This window comes from Halichoeres trimaculatus, unplaced genomic scaffold (assembly GCF_033239565.1).
Source record: "Halichoeres trimaculatus isolate MK-OKI-2021-1 unplaced genomic scaffold, fHalTri1.1 fHalTri1_scaffold_11, whole genome shotgun sequence".
Taxonomy (NCBI): domain Eukaryota; kingdom Metazoa; phylum Chordata; class Actinopteri; order Labriformes; family Labridae; genus Halichoeres; species Halichoeres trimaculatus.
Window position 1 is genome coordinate 6962689 of NW_027437189.1, and position 14590 is coordinate 6977278.

At 40.1% G+C, this 14590-nt stretch overlaps 1 protein-coding gene across 3 annotated transcripts in view; it reads right to left on the reverse strand.

Annotated features, from left to right (window-relative positions):
* magi3a (membrane associated guanylate kinase, WW and PDZ domain containing 3a) overlaps window positions 1-14590 on the reverse strand; it is a 205659-nt gene that overhangs the window by 78403 nt on the left and 112666 nt on the right. For all 3 annotated transcript variants that reach the window (XM_074681144.1, XM_074681145.1, XM_074681146.1), the window contains exon 2: window positions 10198-10314. In XM_074681144.1, the coding sequence (XP_074537245.1) occupies window positions 10198-10314 (117 nt within the window). The remainder of the gene's footprint in view (window positions 1-10197; window positions 10315-14590) is intronic.

Sequence of the window (14590 nt, forward strand, 5' to 3'; positions counted from 1 at the left end):
TACTTTCTGCCTTCAGAAGCCAGTGGTTTGCCTATAAACAATTTCTTGGAAAGACTCTTCTTTTATGTGGGCTACATTCTTTTAAGTCCCTAGAGAGATGTCTGCAAAATAAAAACTGACATTTTTTCCTCATTATATCCCTTCATCTGTTTCTGGTGAGTCTCAGCTTCACTGTAGACAGCAGGCTTTACAGAGGTTCCATCCCGTCTTATTGGAGCAGTTTGAACCTGGTGGTGACCCTGATTGTTCTGCCTTAGTTCTTAAAAAATAATGACATTATAATACAGATTTGTGAAGTTAAATGAACCACAACAAGAATTATTTTTTTTAAACGCTTGTTTTTCAAACACATTTTAAAGCTGATTTGTTTTTCATAAAACAAAGTCTTTAAAGTCCTAACCCTAACTTGTTTTTTGTAATTTATTATTATTATTTATTATTATTATTATTATTATTATTATTATTATTATTATTATTATTATTATTATTATATTTTTATTATTAATATTATTTATTGTTATTATTATTTTATTTTATTTTATTTTGGGGGGGTTAATTAACCTGTAATCAGCCTGGTTAAACAAATAAAATAAAAAAATTAATTAATTAATTAATGAAAATAGATAAACAAAAAATAAAAAATAAAAAAAGGTCTCCTGTCTGAACTGCTAATTTTGCACATCAGCACACACTGTACAAGGAGTAAACATTTTCTCTAACTTGGCAGTTCAGAGGATATTAAGATCATGAGTTGCCCAATCAGTGACACAGCTCAGGTCATGTCACTGATAGGCACCCTATAGCTGTACTTGAAGCCCTTGCCACTACCAATATGGCCACAATAGCCGATCTGCTTCAAAAATCCTTCAATTCAAAAATTCAGAATCAGAGAGGTGATGTTGAGGAGACTATGTCCATTAGTTATACAGTCTATGCTTGCAACCAAAACACACACTAATGTGCCCTCCTCTGTTTTTCTTTTCACCCCTGACCTTAAAAATGTCTGTGCGCACCACTTGTTTGCAGATTTCTGTTAAGAAAGAAAAATTAAAAACAGTATCATTAATAAAGATGACGAACATTAATGGTCCAAGTTTAGTTCCCTGAGGTACACCAGTCATGACCTTTTATATGCATAATACCTGGCTGACATTTCATTATGGATGTTAATGTCCTGACTGCTTTTGCTCTCTGTAGATTAATTTTTACCAAAGCCAGCAGACACAACAAGTCAGTACAACTCACTTTTCCTCGATCCTTTTGTTTACTTCTGGGCCTTTTTGTGCCGTTGTTGAGAGGACAGGAGAATAGGCAGGTTAAGGAACTGGGAGACAGAAGTGGATGACATGTTTCTGTAACAGAACTCTAGCTGTACGCTTGAAGAACCATAGCGTCAGTTCTTAGGGTACTTGGTTCACCCATAAGTCCAAAACAGCGTCCAGAAAAACAGAATGTTTGACTTTTTATTGTATTCTGTGGCTTTTTGTGTTTTTATTTGGAGAGACAGGACAGAGGATGGAGCAGGAACATTCTATATATGCATCCATTTTTGTTTGTTACTCTAATTTCATCATCTGATGTCACTCCAAGTCAAAGAGAGACCACAAAAGTGACACAAGGGTCATGGCTCCACAAAGGGAAGAGTGTGCTGACATCTTTCAGCTGACTGAATACACAAAGCAAAGTCAATCTCCTCAGTCTCCACACCTGGACATCTGTGGGGGAAGATTACACCCCAGCCGTGGATATATAGTGAAAAAAAAAGCTGCTAAGACTGTTGAAACTTCAGATCTAGCTATAATCTCAGGAGCAGCGGTGGGATAAGAAGCTTTGAAGAGAAGACAAGAGGAAATTTGCTGCCATTTCTCAGCGGAAAAGAGCACAGAGTTTTTAGTTTTTCTTTGAAGAGATGAAACAAACGCGGGGTAACAGTACAGGACAAAAGCTGACTAAAGCAAATGAAGCACACACACATAAAAAGAACTAGTCGGTCTACAGGGGCGTTCATGGCTTTACAACAAAATCTCTCAGGTTGAACACCCACACGGTGTGCCAACCGAAGCCAAGCGACAAGCATTTACAAACAGGGTTCCCACTGCTGCTTATTACAGCCAAACAACAGAAGGAAAATGAAAGCAAAGAATGTGAAATGATGTTGAAGAAATAGATCAAACAGCCAATTTTAGGCTTGTTAAAAATAAGTGGTGCTGTTGGATGTTTGTTCTAATGTCTGAGGAGTCAAAACACTGACAGGAAGGGGATCGTGTTTTCTTCTATGAAACATAATTACTTAATGTGCTTTTGTTCAGCTTTTATGAAAGAAAAGTAAAAAAAAAGAGATGATTCTGGTTTTGAAAGTTACGTTTTCACATTTTTCTACATACTAAAGCTGTTATACAGACCTGATCAAAATCTTAAGACCAGTTGAAAAATTGCGCATTTGGATCTTAATGAGGTTTTAAGTAGAGCTACAATATGCAAAAGCAAGAAAGTGGAGTGTGACAAAAAGAATCTTGAAAAAGTAATTGATTAAAAACAACAAGTAGACTGAAATAGGCTGTTTATCAGCTAAACAAAAGTTTAAGACCATCGATCAAAAAAATACAAAAAACTCTCCAAACCAGAACAAAAGTTTTTCTCAGTAGGACTCAGTAATGAGTAGCTCCACCGTTCTTGTTAATCACTTCAAAAATCTGTTTGGGCATGCAAGTGTTTCCAGGAAGCTTTTGGGAACATTGCTCCAAGTGGTGAAGATGGCTTTATGAAGGGCATCAACTGTCTGGAACTGATGGACATTTTTATAAACTATCCTTGCCATCCATCCCCAATGTTCTCTATCTCTATTGTTGCTCGGCGCTGCCCTGTTAGCAATGGCTGACTTTTGCAGCAGCGCTCTCTTCTTTGTCAGTTTCTTGTAATTCTTTTTGTCCCTTTTTTGTAATCTTTGCATTTAGAGTAGATCATTACTTTGTGTGGCTCATTTGTTGGTCATGGACACCAAACTTTTTGTGTCTTCAGTGATATTTTTACTACTTTTTCTCCTGTGTTTGTCTGGAGAGCCTACATGTATCCACGGCTGCATTGTTTACATGTGAAATCAGCTGTTAGCAGCCTGTAGCATATCAATGCTAACTGGTGCAAGGCCTGATGTCTTCCTACAAGGTAGGGAGAAGGAGGTGAGGACAATGTGCTGGTTCTCAGTTATGAGCTAAGAAGTGATGACATCGACCTGTCCTTGCATCCATCATTATTGGGAACGTAAGATCTATCTTCAATAAGATGGAAGAGCTAGCTGTGCTAACCCAGCAACAGAGGGAACACCAGAAGGCAGAGTAGCATCATGCTATTCACAGACATGGCTAGCAGAGCTAACACCAGACACCAACGCCACATTGGAAGAGCTTCACCTGCTGTGAACAGACAGGATCCAGGAGACAGAGACTGAACAGACTGCTGAAGAAGCTCAGTCCTGGACCCTGTGGAGGTGGAGGCTGGCTGAACTGGAGAATGATGGACGAGCTGTCAGCATCTATGTTCTTATGGACCTTTTTGCACTTTCTATACACTTTCTTACTTTTGTTTTCTTGATTGCTGCTGTGACTTCAATTTTGTTGTACTTGTTACATGACAATAAAGTTCTATTCTATTCTATTCCATTCTATTGGATTTAAATCAGGGGAACATGTGGGGTGGTCCCAAAGAGTGAAGTTATTCTCCCTGAAGAAGTCCTTCATCAAGCCAGCATTGTGACCTGCAGTGCTGTCCTGTTGAAAAACCAGCTGTTCCCACACAGACCAGGGCCCTCAGTCATGACGGATGCCTGCTGCAACATCTGCACGTAACCAGCTGCCATTTGACCACCCTGCACCACCAGAAGCTCCAGTGTTCACTGAATGAAAAAGCCCCAGATCATGATGGACCCCCTCCACTGTGCCGGGTAGAAAACATCTCAGTTGGGATCTCCTCGTCATGCCAGTAACGTTGAAGCCATCTGAACCGTCAAGGTTTGTTCCATGATTGATGCTCCCTGGCAAAGTCTGTACGGGCAGTTTTGTGGCGTTGAAGGAGACTAGGTCTTTGAATTCTTTTTTTGTTTTTGAAACCCCTTTCCAGATGTTGATGCCGTCTGGTGGTTATTGCGCTGCAGTCGGCACCAGTAAGGGCCTTAATTTGGGTCGAGGACCACCCTGTGTCTTGACGGACAGCCAATCGGATCCTGCGGCTCAGTGCAGGTGTAATTTTTTTTGGTCTACCACTTGACTTTTTTTGTTCCATAATGTTCAGGATCTTTCAAAAAAATGTAGAATGACTGTCTTACTGCGTCCAACCTCAGCAGCAATGAAACACTGCAAAAGAGTCAGACCGCATTCAAGAAGACACAGCTTCTTAGCTTTAGCCATCAGGAGGGCATGACCGTGTGAAGCCTGACAGAAAATGAAAATTTTGAGCAGATTTTGGCTTTAATAGCCTGTGGTCTTAAACTTTTTTTTGTAATAACAAGTTCCAAATGTTTTTTGTCGCACTCCTCCTTCTTGCTTTTGCATATTGTTGCTCTACTTCAAACCTCATTAAGGTCCGAAAGTGCAAAATGCATGTTCTACCAATTTTTCAACTGGTCTTAAGATTTTAATCAGGTCTGTATCTCTATGCAAACATACTGTCTCATATGAAACACTGCTGTTTAATGTTGAGGCTAAAGTCATTTCAGGATTGGGAGCATGTGGTTTAAACCGCTGTGAAAAATGGAGAATAAATCAGGCTCTAGTGTCTAACAGTTGCCGCTTCTGACCTTGTAACTCCTCCATTAATTTCCTGGGAACTGGCCTGCATTCATAATTTATAGGCCACAGTGGGTAAATGGGAAAAACCCTTTTGATATAGTCTGAGTGTACTTTTCATTTTTGGAAAGTAGGATAAAGATTTCATGATGAGCTTCGTCATTGCAAAGCTGGATTCCTTCTTTTGTCTCAGTGGCTTAAAACTTAAAAGGAAACCCTTTAATACCCTCAAAAGATAATTTCATACATCGAAAACCTGGGGCTCTTCTTTTTTTAAAATTTCCTCTTTCGTGATTCCTCCGTGAGACTTGTGAAGCTGATTTTCATGCCATGCTGGATATCAATGCCCAAGGATTTATTAAAAGAAAAATAGAGGTGGATGGCAAAGGAGTCAAAGGTCTGGATTCAGCCGAGCTTCAAAGATTCCTTGTTGCCCCAGACCTCTGGCACTGTCTTCATCCCCTGTCATCTTTTCTGGGAGGCAAGCGTGACACTTAATGAAACCTCGCTGGGTGAAATGGAAGAAGGAAGTCATGCCTCTTTCACTCTGAGATGCCATTCAGCAGCTGTAATGAGCACAGACGTCATGCTGTGGTGGCTTTTTAGGCTCCTCGCATGGTCTCTGCGCCTCGGTGCACCGTCCACTGGCACAGGCTGGCATGAGCCGAGTGGACAAGGAGCATATGCTGCGTTACTGAAGCCAGACTGGAATGACTCGCATGGGATATGAGTGGCAGAAGCTTTTATATCTTCACTGGTGACTCATGCTAGGAAATGGGTTGAAGCAGAGTGATGCATACTGTCTTTTTGAAGAAATAGCTGCAACAAGTTTTTTTTTTTTTTTTCAAAACCAGAAAAAAATGTTGTAATGTTTCAGAGATGTAAACCCCTGAAGGTTATAAGTTGCACTATAACCATACAATCTCTGTCACTGTGACCTTCAGTGCTTTCCTACCCAAATAAACCATTTTCAGCCCAATAAGAACAACTTAGAATGTGAGAAAGTAAATTATTTTTTTTAGCGGATTATTACACCGTCTCCTTACCTAACACCAACACACGTGATAACGTGATTGTTAGGATGAGGGAAGAGGAAGAAAGGGGATTTTCACTAGCTTACTGCAACCTTGAATGAACAGAAAATGCTAAACTACTTGGCAATGAGGAGGCTAGCCTGTGTGTGGAAAACAGGACAGAGCAGGTTAAGGTTAGTAAAGTACCTTGACAATGATTAAGGACACCAACAGACCCAGGAAAGGTTGCTTGTTCTACCTCTACCTATGCTGGGTAAATGTTGTTCACAATTGAAAGAAGCTTCATACTTAAAGTAAAAAAAGATATCATTGGTGTACCTCAGGGATCCTTCTTTGGCCCGTTCATGTTCTCAGTCTTTATACATGGTGTTGCCTTCCATTGCATGGCAATATTTTTCTCATCTGGATGATTCCACTATATCGCTGCCGACACCGTTGCCATGTAAACAGTAAGCCAGCGTTTTCAGTGGAAACACTAACGTCACACTCCGCTTCGTGCGAGCACATACAACAGGACAACAGTTCCTTTCTTACGATCGTCGTGGTCTACCGTGTTGTGCTTGTGCTGCCCAAACTGCTGAATCTGCTGACTGTCTTTCAACAAAAGGTGCATCTGTTGCTCCACTTCTGCACTTAGTATTCGCCAATACACCAGATGGTCTGCTGAACTCTACTTCAGTGGAGATCTCCCAAAAGCGGCAGTGGGGAAAATAAGTATTGAACGTGTCAACTTTTTTCTCATCACATTGAATTCCAAAGATGCAATTCAAACAAAATTTCTACCAGACATTGGAATTTAGCAAACCAACAACAACATGCCTTTTCTTGAGGAATGGAGTCTTGCGGGCTGAGCGTCCATAGAGGCCATGGCAGTGGAGTGCATTGCCTATTGTTTTCTCTGTAACAATTGTACCTGCTGCCTCCAAGTCTTTCTGGAGCACTTTCAGGGTGGTCCTTGGCTCGTTGAGTACTCTTCTGACTATCTTTCTGACTCCCTGGTCAGAAATCTTGCAAGGAGCTCCTGTGCGTGGCCTGTTGATGGTAAAGAGGTGCTTCTTCCACTTGTGAATAATGGCCCTAATGGTGCTGACTGGAATATTCAGGTGCTTTGAGATAAGTCTGTAACCAGTTCCATTCTGATGCTGAGCAACAATCAGGTTGTAAATGTCTTCAGAGAGCTCTTTGCCTTTACCCATCATGAGGTGTGTCGTATTTAACTGCTTGGTGAAAAAACAACCTTTTTTATAAGACCATCAATTTGCTCTAGCTCAGCTGATGTTGGTTTGCACTAATTGGAAGTTCAAGTAATAATAACTGACAGATTTCAAGTGGTATGGTGCAATTCCTTGCAAAAGTATACAGCCTTTCTATGGTGTGTTCATACTTTTTTCCTGTGTTATCGTACTGAATTCCACATAATCATTATTTATGGACTTGGATGTCATGATTTCTTTTCATGTGTGGATTATGTGAATTGCAGCTTTGGAAATAACTGTAATGAGAAAAAAAATTTCCCCACTGTATATCTTTTCCTGGGAAACCCCTGTCTCTCTGATCTCTCCTTGGGACAAAGGAAACTAATATCAGGGTTACAGGATTAAAAAAAAATCCTTAACATGTTAGATGGCCTACAAACCCTATTCCAAAGACTGAGCAAACCTAGGAGGAACCCTTTCTTTTGCAGAGGGAATGGCTCAAAAAATGTTTTCAGTTATCCAGATACCCTAGAAAAAAAGAGGTGATCATCGGTGTTGCTGCACTCAAGGATTATGTCAACAAGATAAAGCTTTGCAGTACAGTTGCTGCAACAACTGCAAAATCCAAGATCCCAGCAGACCTGAGAGCGCTGCTAAACTCAGCTCATGTCCCAGGAGCTTACCCCCGAGTCATGCCTCGTCACTCTCCAGGGCCAACACCGAACGCCTGGAGAGCAGCAACCTTCAATCTCCACGCTGCAACAGCATTGTTCAAACCTTCCCCTGCTATTGTTGGAGGCATCAAATCAAGCAGCGTTCACGCCTTGAAGAAGAGGCGGAACAGACAACTTATCAGCATGGGCCTGCATGTCAAACACTCCAGGACTTCAAACATACTCACATTCTTTTCATTTATATTCCTGAGTAACTGCAGATCAATCATTCGCTCCCCGGATGATAAATCTGTGCACATCCATTCAGCGAGATGAGACGCTATGAAAACACTGCTGTTTTGATTTAACCATCACTGCTGTTGGAAAAATGCATTCAGACACAAGAGCATTTTGACTGCCTGAGAGAGGGGTAATGAGCAACGTCCAGAGTGGTGATAAATGGAAAGAAACTTTTTTTTAAACTCAGCTGTGCAGCCCAGAGAGCTGCAGCTGGCCGTACATTTACGCTTGTTGGCCTTGTTTTCCATTTTCAGACCACTCGGGTATAAAATCAAAATGTTCTATCCTTGTTATTCACTCTTAGTTTTCGAAGGGAGCAGTCGAGCAGGAGTAAAAGTCTGGTATGGAAAGTAATGAGAGGGATGGAGGGAGGGAGAAAAAGTGGGGTGTTTAATTTCGCACCTTTATTTGTGAGATAAACACAAGCTGGCTATTACCTCAAAGGGGAGTATAAGTCTCTCATAGATCAAGTCTCAGTGCTCATTTTCTTTAAACTAAACATCAAAATTGAGAAAGTGTGTTTCATTTCACCTGATCTAAAAGTTTGTTTCGTTAAAGCCCTGAAGTCTTCATGGATATTTCCCATGGGAGGAAGGGGTTTAGGTGTTTCCCTGAGTTACATTAAGACCTGGCTTTTCAATTACACTAACAAGGCGAAAGTAATGTTGCGAGGTAATGAGTTGTACTGTGCTACAGATGAGAACAGACCAGGCCATCTGGAAGGGTCAGATGGCAACAAGCAGAGACAGAGAGAAGGAGAAACAGGAAGTGGTCTCTGCCAGTCAACTGTACCAGTCCCTACAATCCAGGTCCCAAGCGATATCACAATGTAAATAAAAAGTGATGACAATTCAAAACATGATTCTGACTATTTTCTGTGTTATAAGTGTGCACATCCTACTTAGCAGGTGGAAAATGTCTGATACTGTGTTAGAAAACGACCTTTACCCACAATGTGCTTTAGGAAGAGAAACTTATCCCATTTCAAGCTTGAAGTGCTCTGTACTGGTGAGCAAACTGGGTCTGAGGAATGAAGAATATTTACAGAAAAAAAAAACCTTTTTGCATTTTATTTAAAGCAATTAACTATAGCATTTTGGAAGCCAATAATTGTGTTGAAATGTTTTCGTCCCGTGAGTTTTCCTAAATTTATGTTCTGTATGTTTTCTGAAGCCTGTAAGGTTGTCTAATGAAGCACTTAAGATTTCTGAGCTTTTATTCCTCTAAACACTGCTGCTGTAGTACAGACGGTTGTGGCATGAGACATAAAGTTTCGCTGATGTGTTTTTCGGACAACAAACAGACAAACACGGACATACTGACAGATCAGTAACTGAAAAACAGAGGGCAAGAGAGGACTCAGAGCCTAAACCACACCCAAATACCAAAAAACTTTCGAGGCAGTTGCTCGGTCTATGAAGTTTGTTAGACTGTAAAAATCTGTAATTAAGCCGCACTATAGTCTAAGCCACAGGGTTCAAAGCGTTTGAAAAATGTAGCGGCTCATAGTCCACTAACTATGTTATTCAGTTAGTTTTGATGCATCTACTTTTGTTAAAAATGGTTGTGTCCCATTTCAGGTTTTGGGGTTTGACTATTGACTCTTACCTATAGCGATGCACAGCCTGTGTCCAAAATAGGGTAGCCGTCATCATGCACACCAGGAGTTTCACTTTCCGCATGCCTATAATTGTTTACTTTGTCACGTCACTGACTCGGTGCTACTGGCCTTCAAGGGTTATTTTCAGAATGGCTGTGGCAGAAAAGTGTCTTCTCAGATTGGGGCAGTCGCCATTATTAGCTAGAAACCACACTGTGTTGTGTGTGCCCATTGGTTGCTTACATGCTTGTGATCTAGCTACACACCTGTCTCCAATCAATCAATCAATAAATAAAAGTGCGAACCTATAGCATGACTCGTAGCATGGTGAACATGCTACAAGTCGTCCGACCTAGCTTGTCTCAGGTCTAGTCAAGTCTGAAGTCATTGCCTTAAAGTGAGTTGAGTCCCAAGTTTTTTACCCTCAAGTTAAGTCGAGCCTCAAGTTTTTACCCTCAAGTCGAGTCGAGTCTGAGGTAATTGTCTTTGAAGTCAAGTAGAGTCTCAAGTTTTTACCCTCAAGGTAAAAGGTTGAGTCGAGTTTCAATTCGTCAAATTTGTGATTGAGTCGAGTCTATGACTTGAGTCCAGTTGTCTGGTGTCTGCAGTGCACAAGGTTGTATAAAGTCTACTTACAGGGAATGGTTCGCAGGTAAAGGTTGTCCCTGATCACCTGCTGGAGCTTATGGTCGAGGGAACCCTTCTGAAACTGCAGGCTGAGGTAGTGACGCAGATCCGTATTCAACACCTTACCTGGAGGACAGGAAAGAGAAATCTGGGTCAGAACAACAAGTAAACCACACAGGAGGACTCTCATTTACAAAACTCACACTCCAGTGATTTCATATTGAAACAATCAAAAGGACATCCCGCGATCTGAATTCAGCACAGACGATAACACATGCTCAAAGCCTGAAGAGCTCATGTTTAAAACACAACGGCTTGTGTCTGTGAAGGCTACCTTTTCACGGGACACAAGCTGAATGAAAGATTGTTATATCTGATGAATTTTTAATACCTCCTTGCTGATTAAAATTACACAACTTTAGCAGGAGAGATGCGCAGTCATCCTTGAGATGAGGGAGAAATCTCAGATGCTGCTTTGAGCGACGGATTGTCAGAAGCAGGAAACGGATGCAGAGAGAGAATGACAAAGCAGGAGGAGAATTCCCTCGTGTTTGATGTAACAGCGCTCTTCCTCCGTGTGGACCACGGGAAGGAACAGGATCTGCCTTCAATATGGGTCATTAGTTACAAGTGCTTTCATTTTTTTTCTCCATGCAGGGAGAGCACAGCTAACATTATATAGATGATTGAGTAAGTGAGTAAGTGAGCACTGAGGTCCCATCAACATAAAACATGCTGCAATTGTTCCAACAGCTGCAAGGAGACACCTAATAAAGCTCATGAAAATCTACTGTTATGATGTGTCACTGTTTCTTCTACAAACCCTGATAAAAAATAAAGTTTGGACATGGGTAAAATGTTTAAGACGTTAAAACCAGTGTATGGAAAATTTATGCTGGTATCGTTTTCTCTCAATGACACTCAAACATTCAGGAACAAAGGAAAACAGTCAAGTTGAGGCCTGTTCTAAGACTTGAGCTGCTCAGACTTCAGTATTTACATTTTGATGATGCGCCAAATATTTTTAGTCAGGGACAAATTAAGCTACTGGACTCTTCTACTACTGAGCCATGCTGTTGTGAGACCTGCAGAATGTGGTTTACATCATCTTGCTATCTCGCTAACGTTAATCTAATGGCAAGGTTTAAAAACAGATGTCCAAAGTCAAATACACCTAAAATAGCAGTCATCATTTACAGTTGTATTTTAAATACAACTGTAAAGAGAATAAACTTTTGTAAAACAGTGATGACAGATTCATGTAATTTCTTGGAAGTGACACATTTTTACTAAACTTTTTGGACTTGATGGAAAAATATTCATTCCTTTTCTATTGTATCTATCGTTTCAAAAATACTCATACTTTCAAGTTATCAATGCCAATTCCAAGCATTGTTTCTTGTTGTCACTTAAAGATTACTCGAACAACAACAACAAAAAAATAGTCAGGGTTTGAATTGTCAAAAAAAAAACAAGGGGGGAGGGGGGCTAACATGGAATATAAGACGAACAGACAACTCAATCAGACTGTAAACATAAAAAAACCCTAATTGATTATGGTTTTTAACTAAATTAAACAATTTGCTCTGATGTTGGACTCCATGTGGACTTTTCGGCTTTCTTGCTCGCATTTCATCTGCAGCGTTTCACCCTTTATTATCATCCACATCTATGCAAACTTCTTACCAGGGAACAAACATGTCTAGCTAGGGATGGGCACCTCTCACATTTGAAATGATCTGGTCCCAATGCCCGATACCTGGCAATCGGTACTAAACTGTACCAATTTTTGTTTCTTTTGTGTGTTTATGTGGTAATAAATATTAATTTGTTTAATAATAAAATCTATTTTTTTTTCAATTTAACATATTTATTCTAAATTTGTAAATTTGCAATGCTGTGTTCATGTCCGGCATGGAAAATCACCTAGTCTTTCACTCCCTCACAGTCATAAGGATGTGTTTAGGTACTTAAACGTGGTACTGTTTGAGTTTATGTGTATCAGTGCTCGGTACTACAGACGGAATTCAGTCAGTACCTACCAAAGTACCTAATTCGGTACCCATCCCTATGTCTGGACCATTAACAGTGAGAAAAGAAGGCTGTTTGGTATGGGAGACTGCAGATGGTTCGGGTCAGGTGGAAATTAGTGCCAACAATGTAGACTATACGTAGAAAACTCTGCCACAACCTGCCTGTTAATTTAATTGTTTTTTTGTTTTTGTTTTTTATCATTTCTCTCAAGAAATCACACCCAAATTGTTTGTTTACACCTTAAACATATGTTAATTTTTTAAATATGTTAACTTATTAGTTTGCTCCAATGTATCCCACTTCATTTTAACTTTATATTACTGTATTATTGTTAATGTTAATTAGTTTTTCACATCTTGTGTTTGACACTTAAGTGTACTGCTCTTACTTCTCACTTGTTGTATGCTGCAATAAAGGGATCCTGAGGATCAATAAAGTTTTATCTTATCTTATCTTATCTTATCTTATCTTATCTTATCTTATCTTATCTTATCTTATCTTATCTTATCTTATCTTATCTTATCTTATCTTAAGAATTAATGGAGCATTCTCAGGTGTAAAGCTACTAATGCAATGGGCACTAATAACTCCCAATCCTGTTGACTTGTACAATGATAACGAGACAGACAGTTTCTCTTTCTTTCTTTCTTTTTTATTTCTTTGTTTCTTTCTTAAAAGTAATTTTTTGTGCTTTGTACATCTTATGTAAAGAGAAAAGGACAGTGGATGCTTGGACTTGAACCAGCAACCCTCCACTTACCAAGCCAAGTCCTAAGTGGACTAAGCCACTGACGCCTCAAAGATAACACAAGTTTGTATTATTATTTATTAACATTACTTTGAAGCAGAGGGTTCTGGGTGGAGAGGAAACAGAAGTCTTAAAAGGGTTAAAAAAAAAAAAAAAAAAAACTTTATTCTAGCCCAATGTGTTTCAGCTTATGGCCTTCATCAGGGTCATAACAAGCATTAGTTAAAATTCTTAAACCGCTTCTCATTTTCTACATTATGCAACTTCTTCACTTTCTGTGCCTTTCCCAACTTTTATGAAATGTGCTGTTGGCAACGGAATTTTGTACAAATACATATTTTCATAAAACATTTTACTCAGTATCCAAACTTTCCTGGAATTAAAGTTGTAAATTCAAAAAGCAGTATGAGTGAATATTTGCTGTCAGAGTCTGCCAGATTCTCTTCCACGAGCTGTAAGATCTGCTCCGGATCAGAAAACGACCGACTGCTAGACTCTGAACTGTCATTCACGCTCCAAACGAAATGTGATTCCAGCTTCTGTGAGGAACATCAGATGAAGACACACCACAACTTCTCCATAAAGATATCATGTGAGGCTCGTTCTCCTGTTGGCTAATCCACCTGATGAATATTTGATCTGTGGTTCAGAGCCAGTGTGCCAGACACTTCCACTACTCCTCTGATCATCGTCACACTCAGAAGTCAGAGAAGGGTTGCTTTGATTTAGAAATAAAACTTCTTTCTCGGGGTGGGGGGCTTTAAAAAAACAGAGTAAGATATAATCACAGTGCGTAGTAACTAGATATTCCGACTGTAAAAGAAATAAAACATTCAAAATGAGCTCCATCCTACGCATTGCATACTTATGAAGCTGTGAAACTTGAACTGTATCTTTAATGACGCCCTTTTTCAGAGAGAAGTTGAGGAAGACTCTTGGCTGCTGTTGAGAGCTATCGCCTACGAGGTTCAGAAACATTGTTAATGATAGAAAGTTTTCTTATTTCTGCCCTGAGGAGGAAAAACAACCACTGCTGGGAGTGCAGATCAGCGGCATTATGTTGCCTTGTTGAGGGGGTCGATGTCTCCCCATTATCATTTGACAAAAAGTCGTGTTCGTGGCAGCATTTGGATTAAATCATTTCATCTCAACACTTATTCTCTGCAGGAACGCTCACGAACTAATAATTCATGTGATGTGTGGGGTTCTGTGGGGAGTTACGAGCGCCTGCTGCCTTACTTAAAGGTCCCATATTGTGCAAAAATCACTTTATTAAGTCTTTTAGTGAAATTTGTGGGTCTTTGGCTTTCCTCCCAGCCCACAAAATGTGATATTAAATGACAAAACCTGTACTTAGTAGTGCTAGTGAATGTAAAATCCTGACCTAAAACAATCTGTTTGGATTTTGGGGATTTGCCAACGTCAGCGATTCCCTTTTTTGACCAATCAGGAGCAAGTCTGACCTGATTGGTCCACCAGAGCAGAAACCCTCGAACCCCCTCTCGGCCACTACCCCTCCCCGCTGCTGGTGAGAAATCTCTCCAGCAGAAGGGAGGAAAATGCTTAAGTTGAAGAGCCATCACTGCTCTGTTTTGGGCTGTAAACAGCCACATAGTTCCA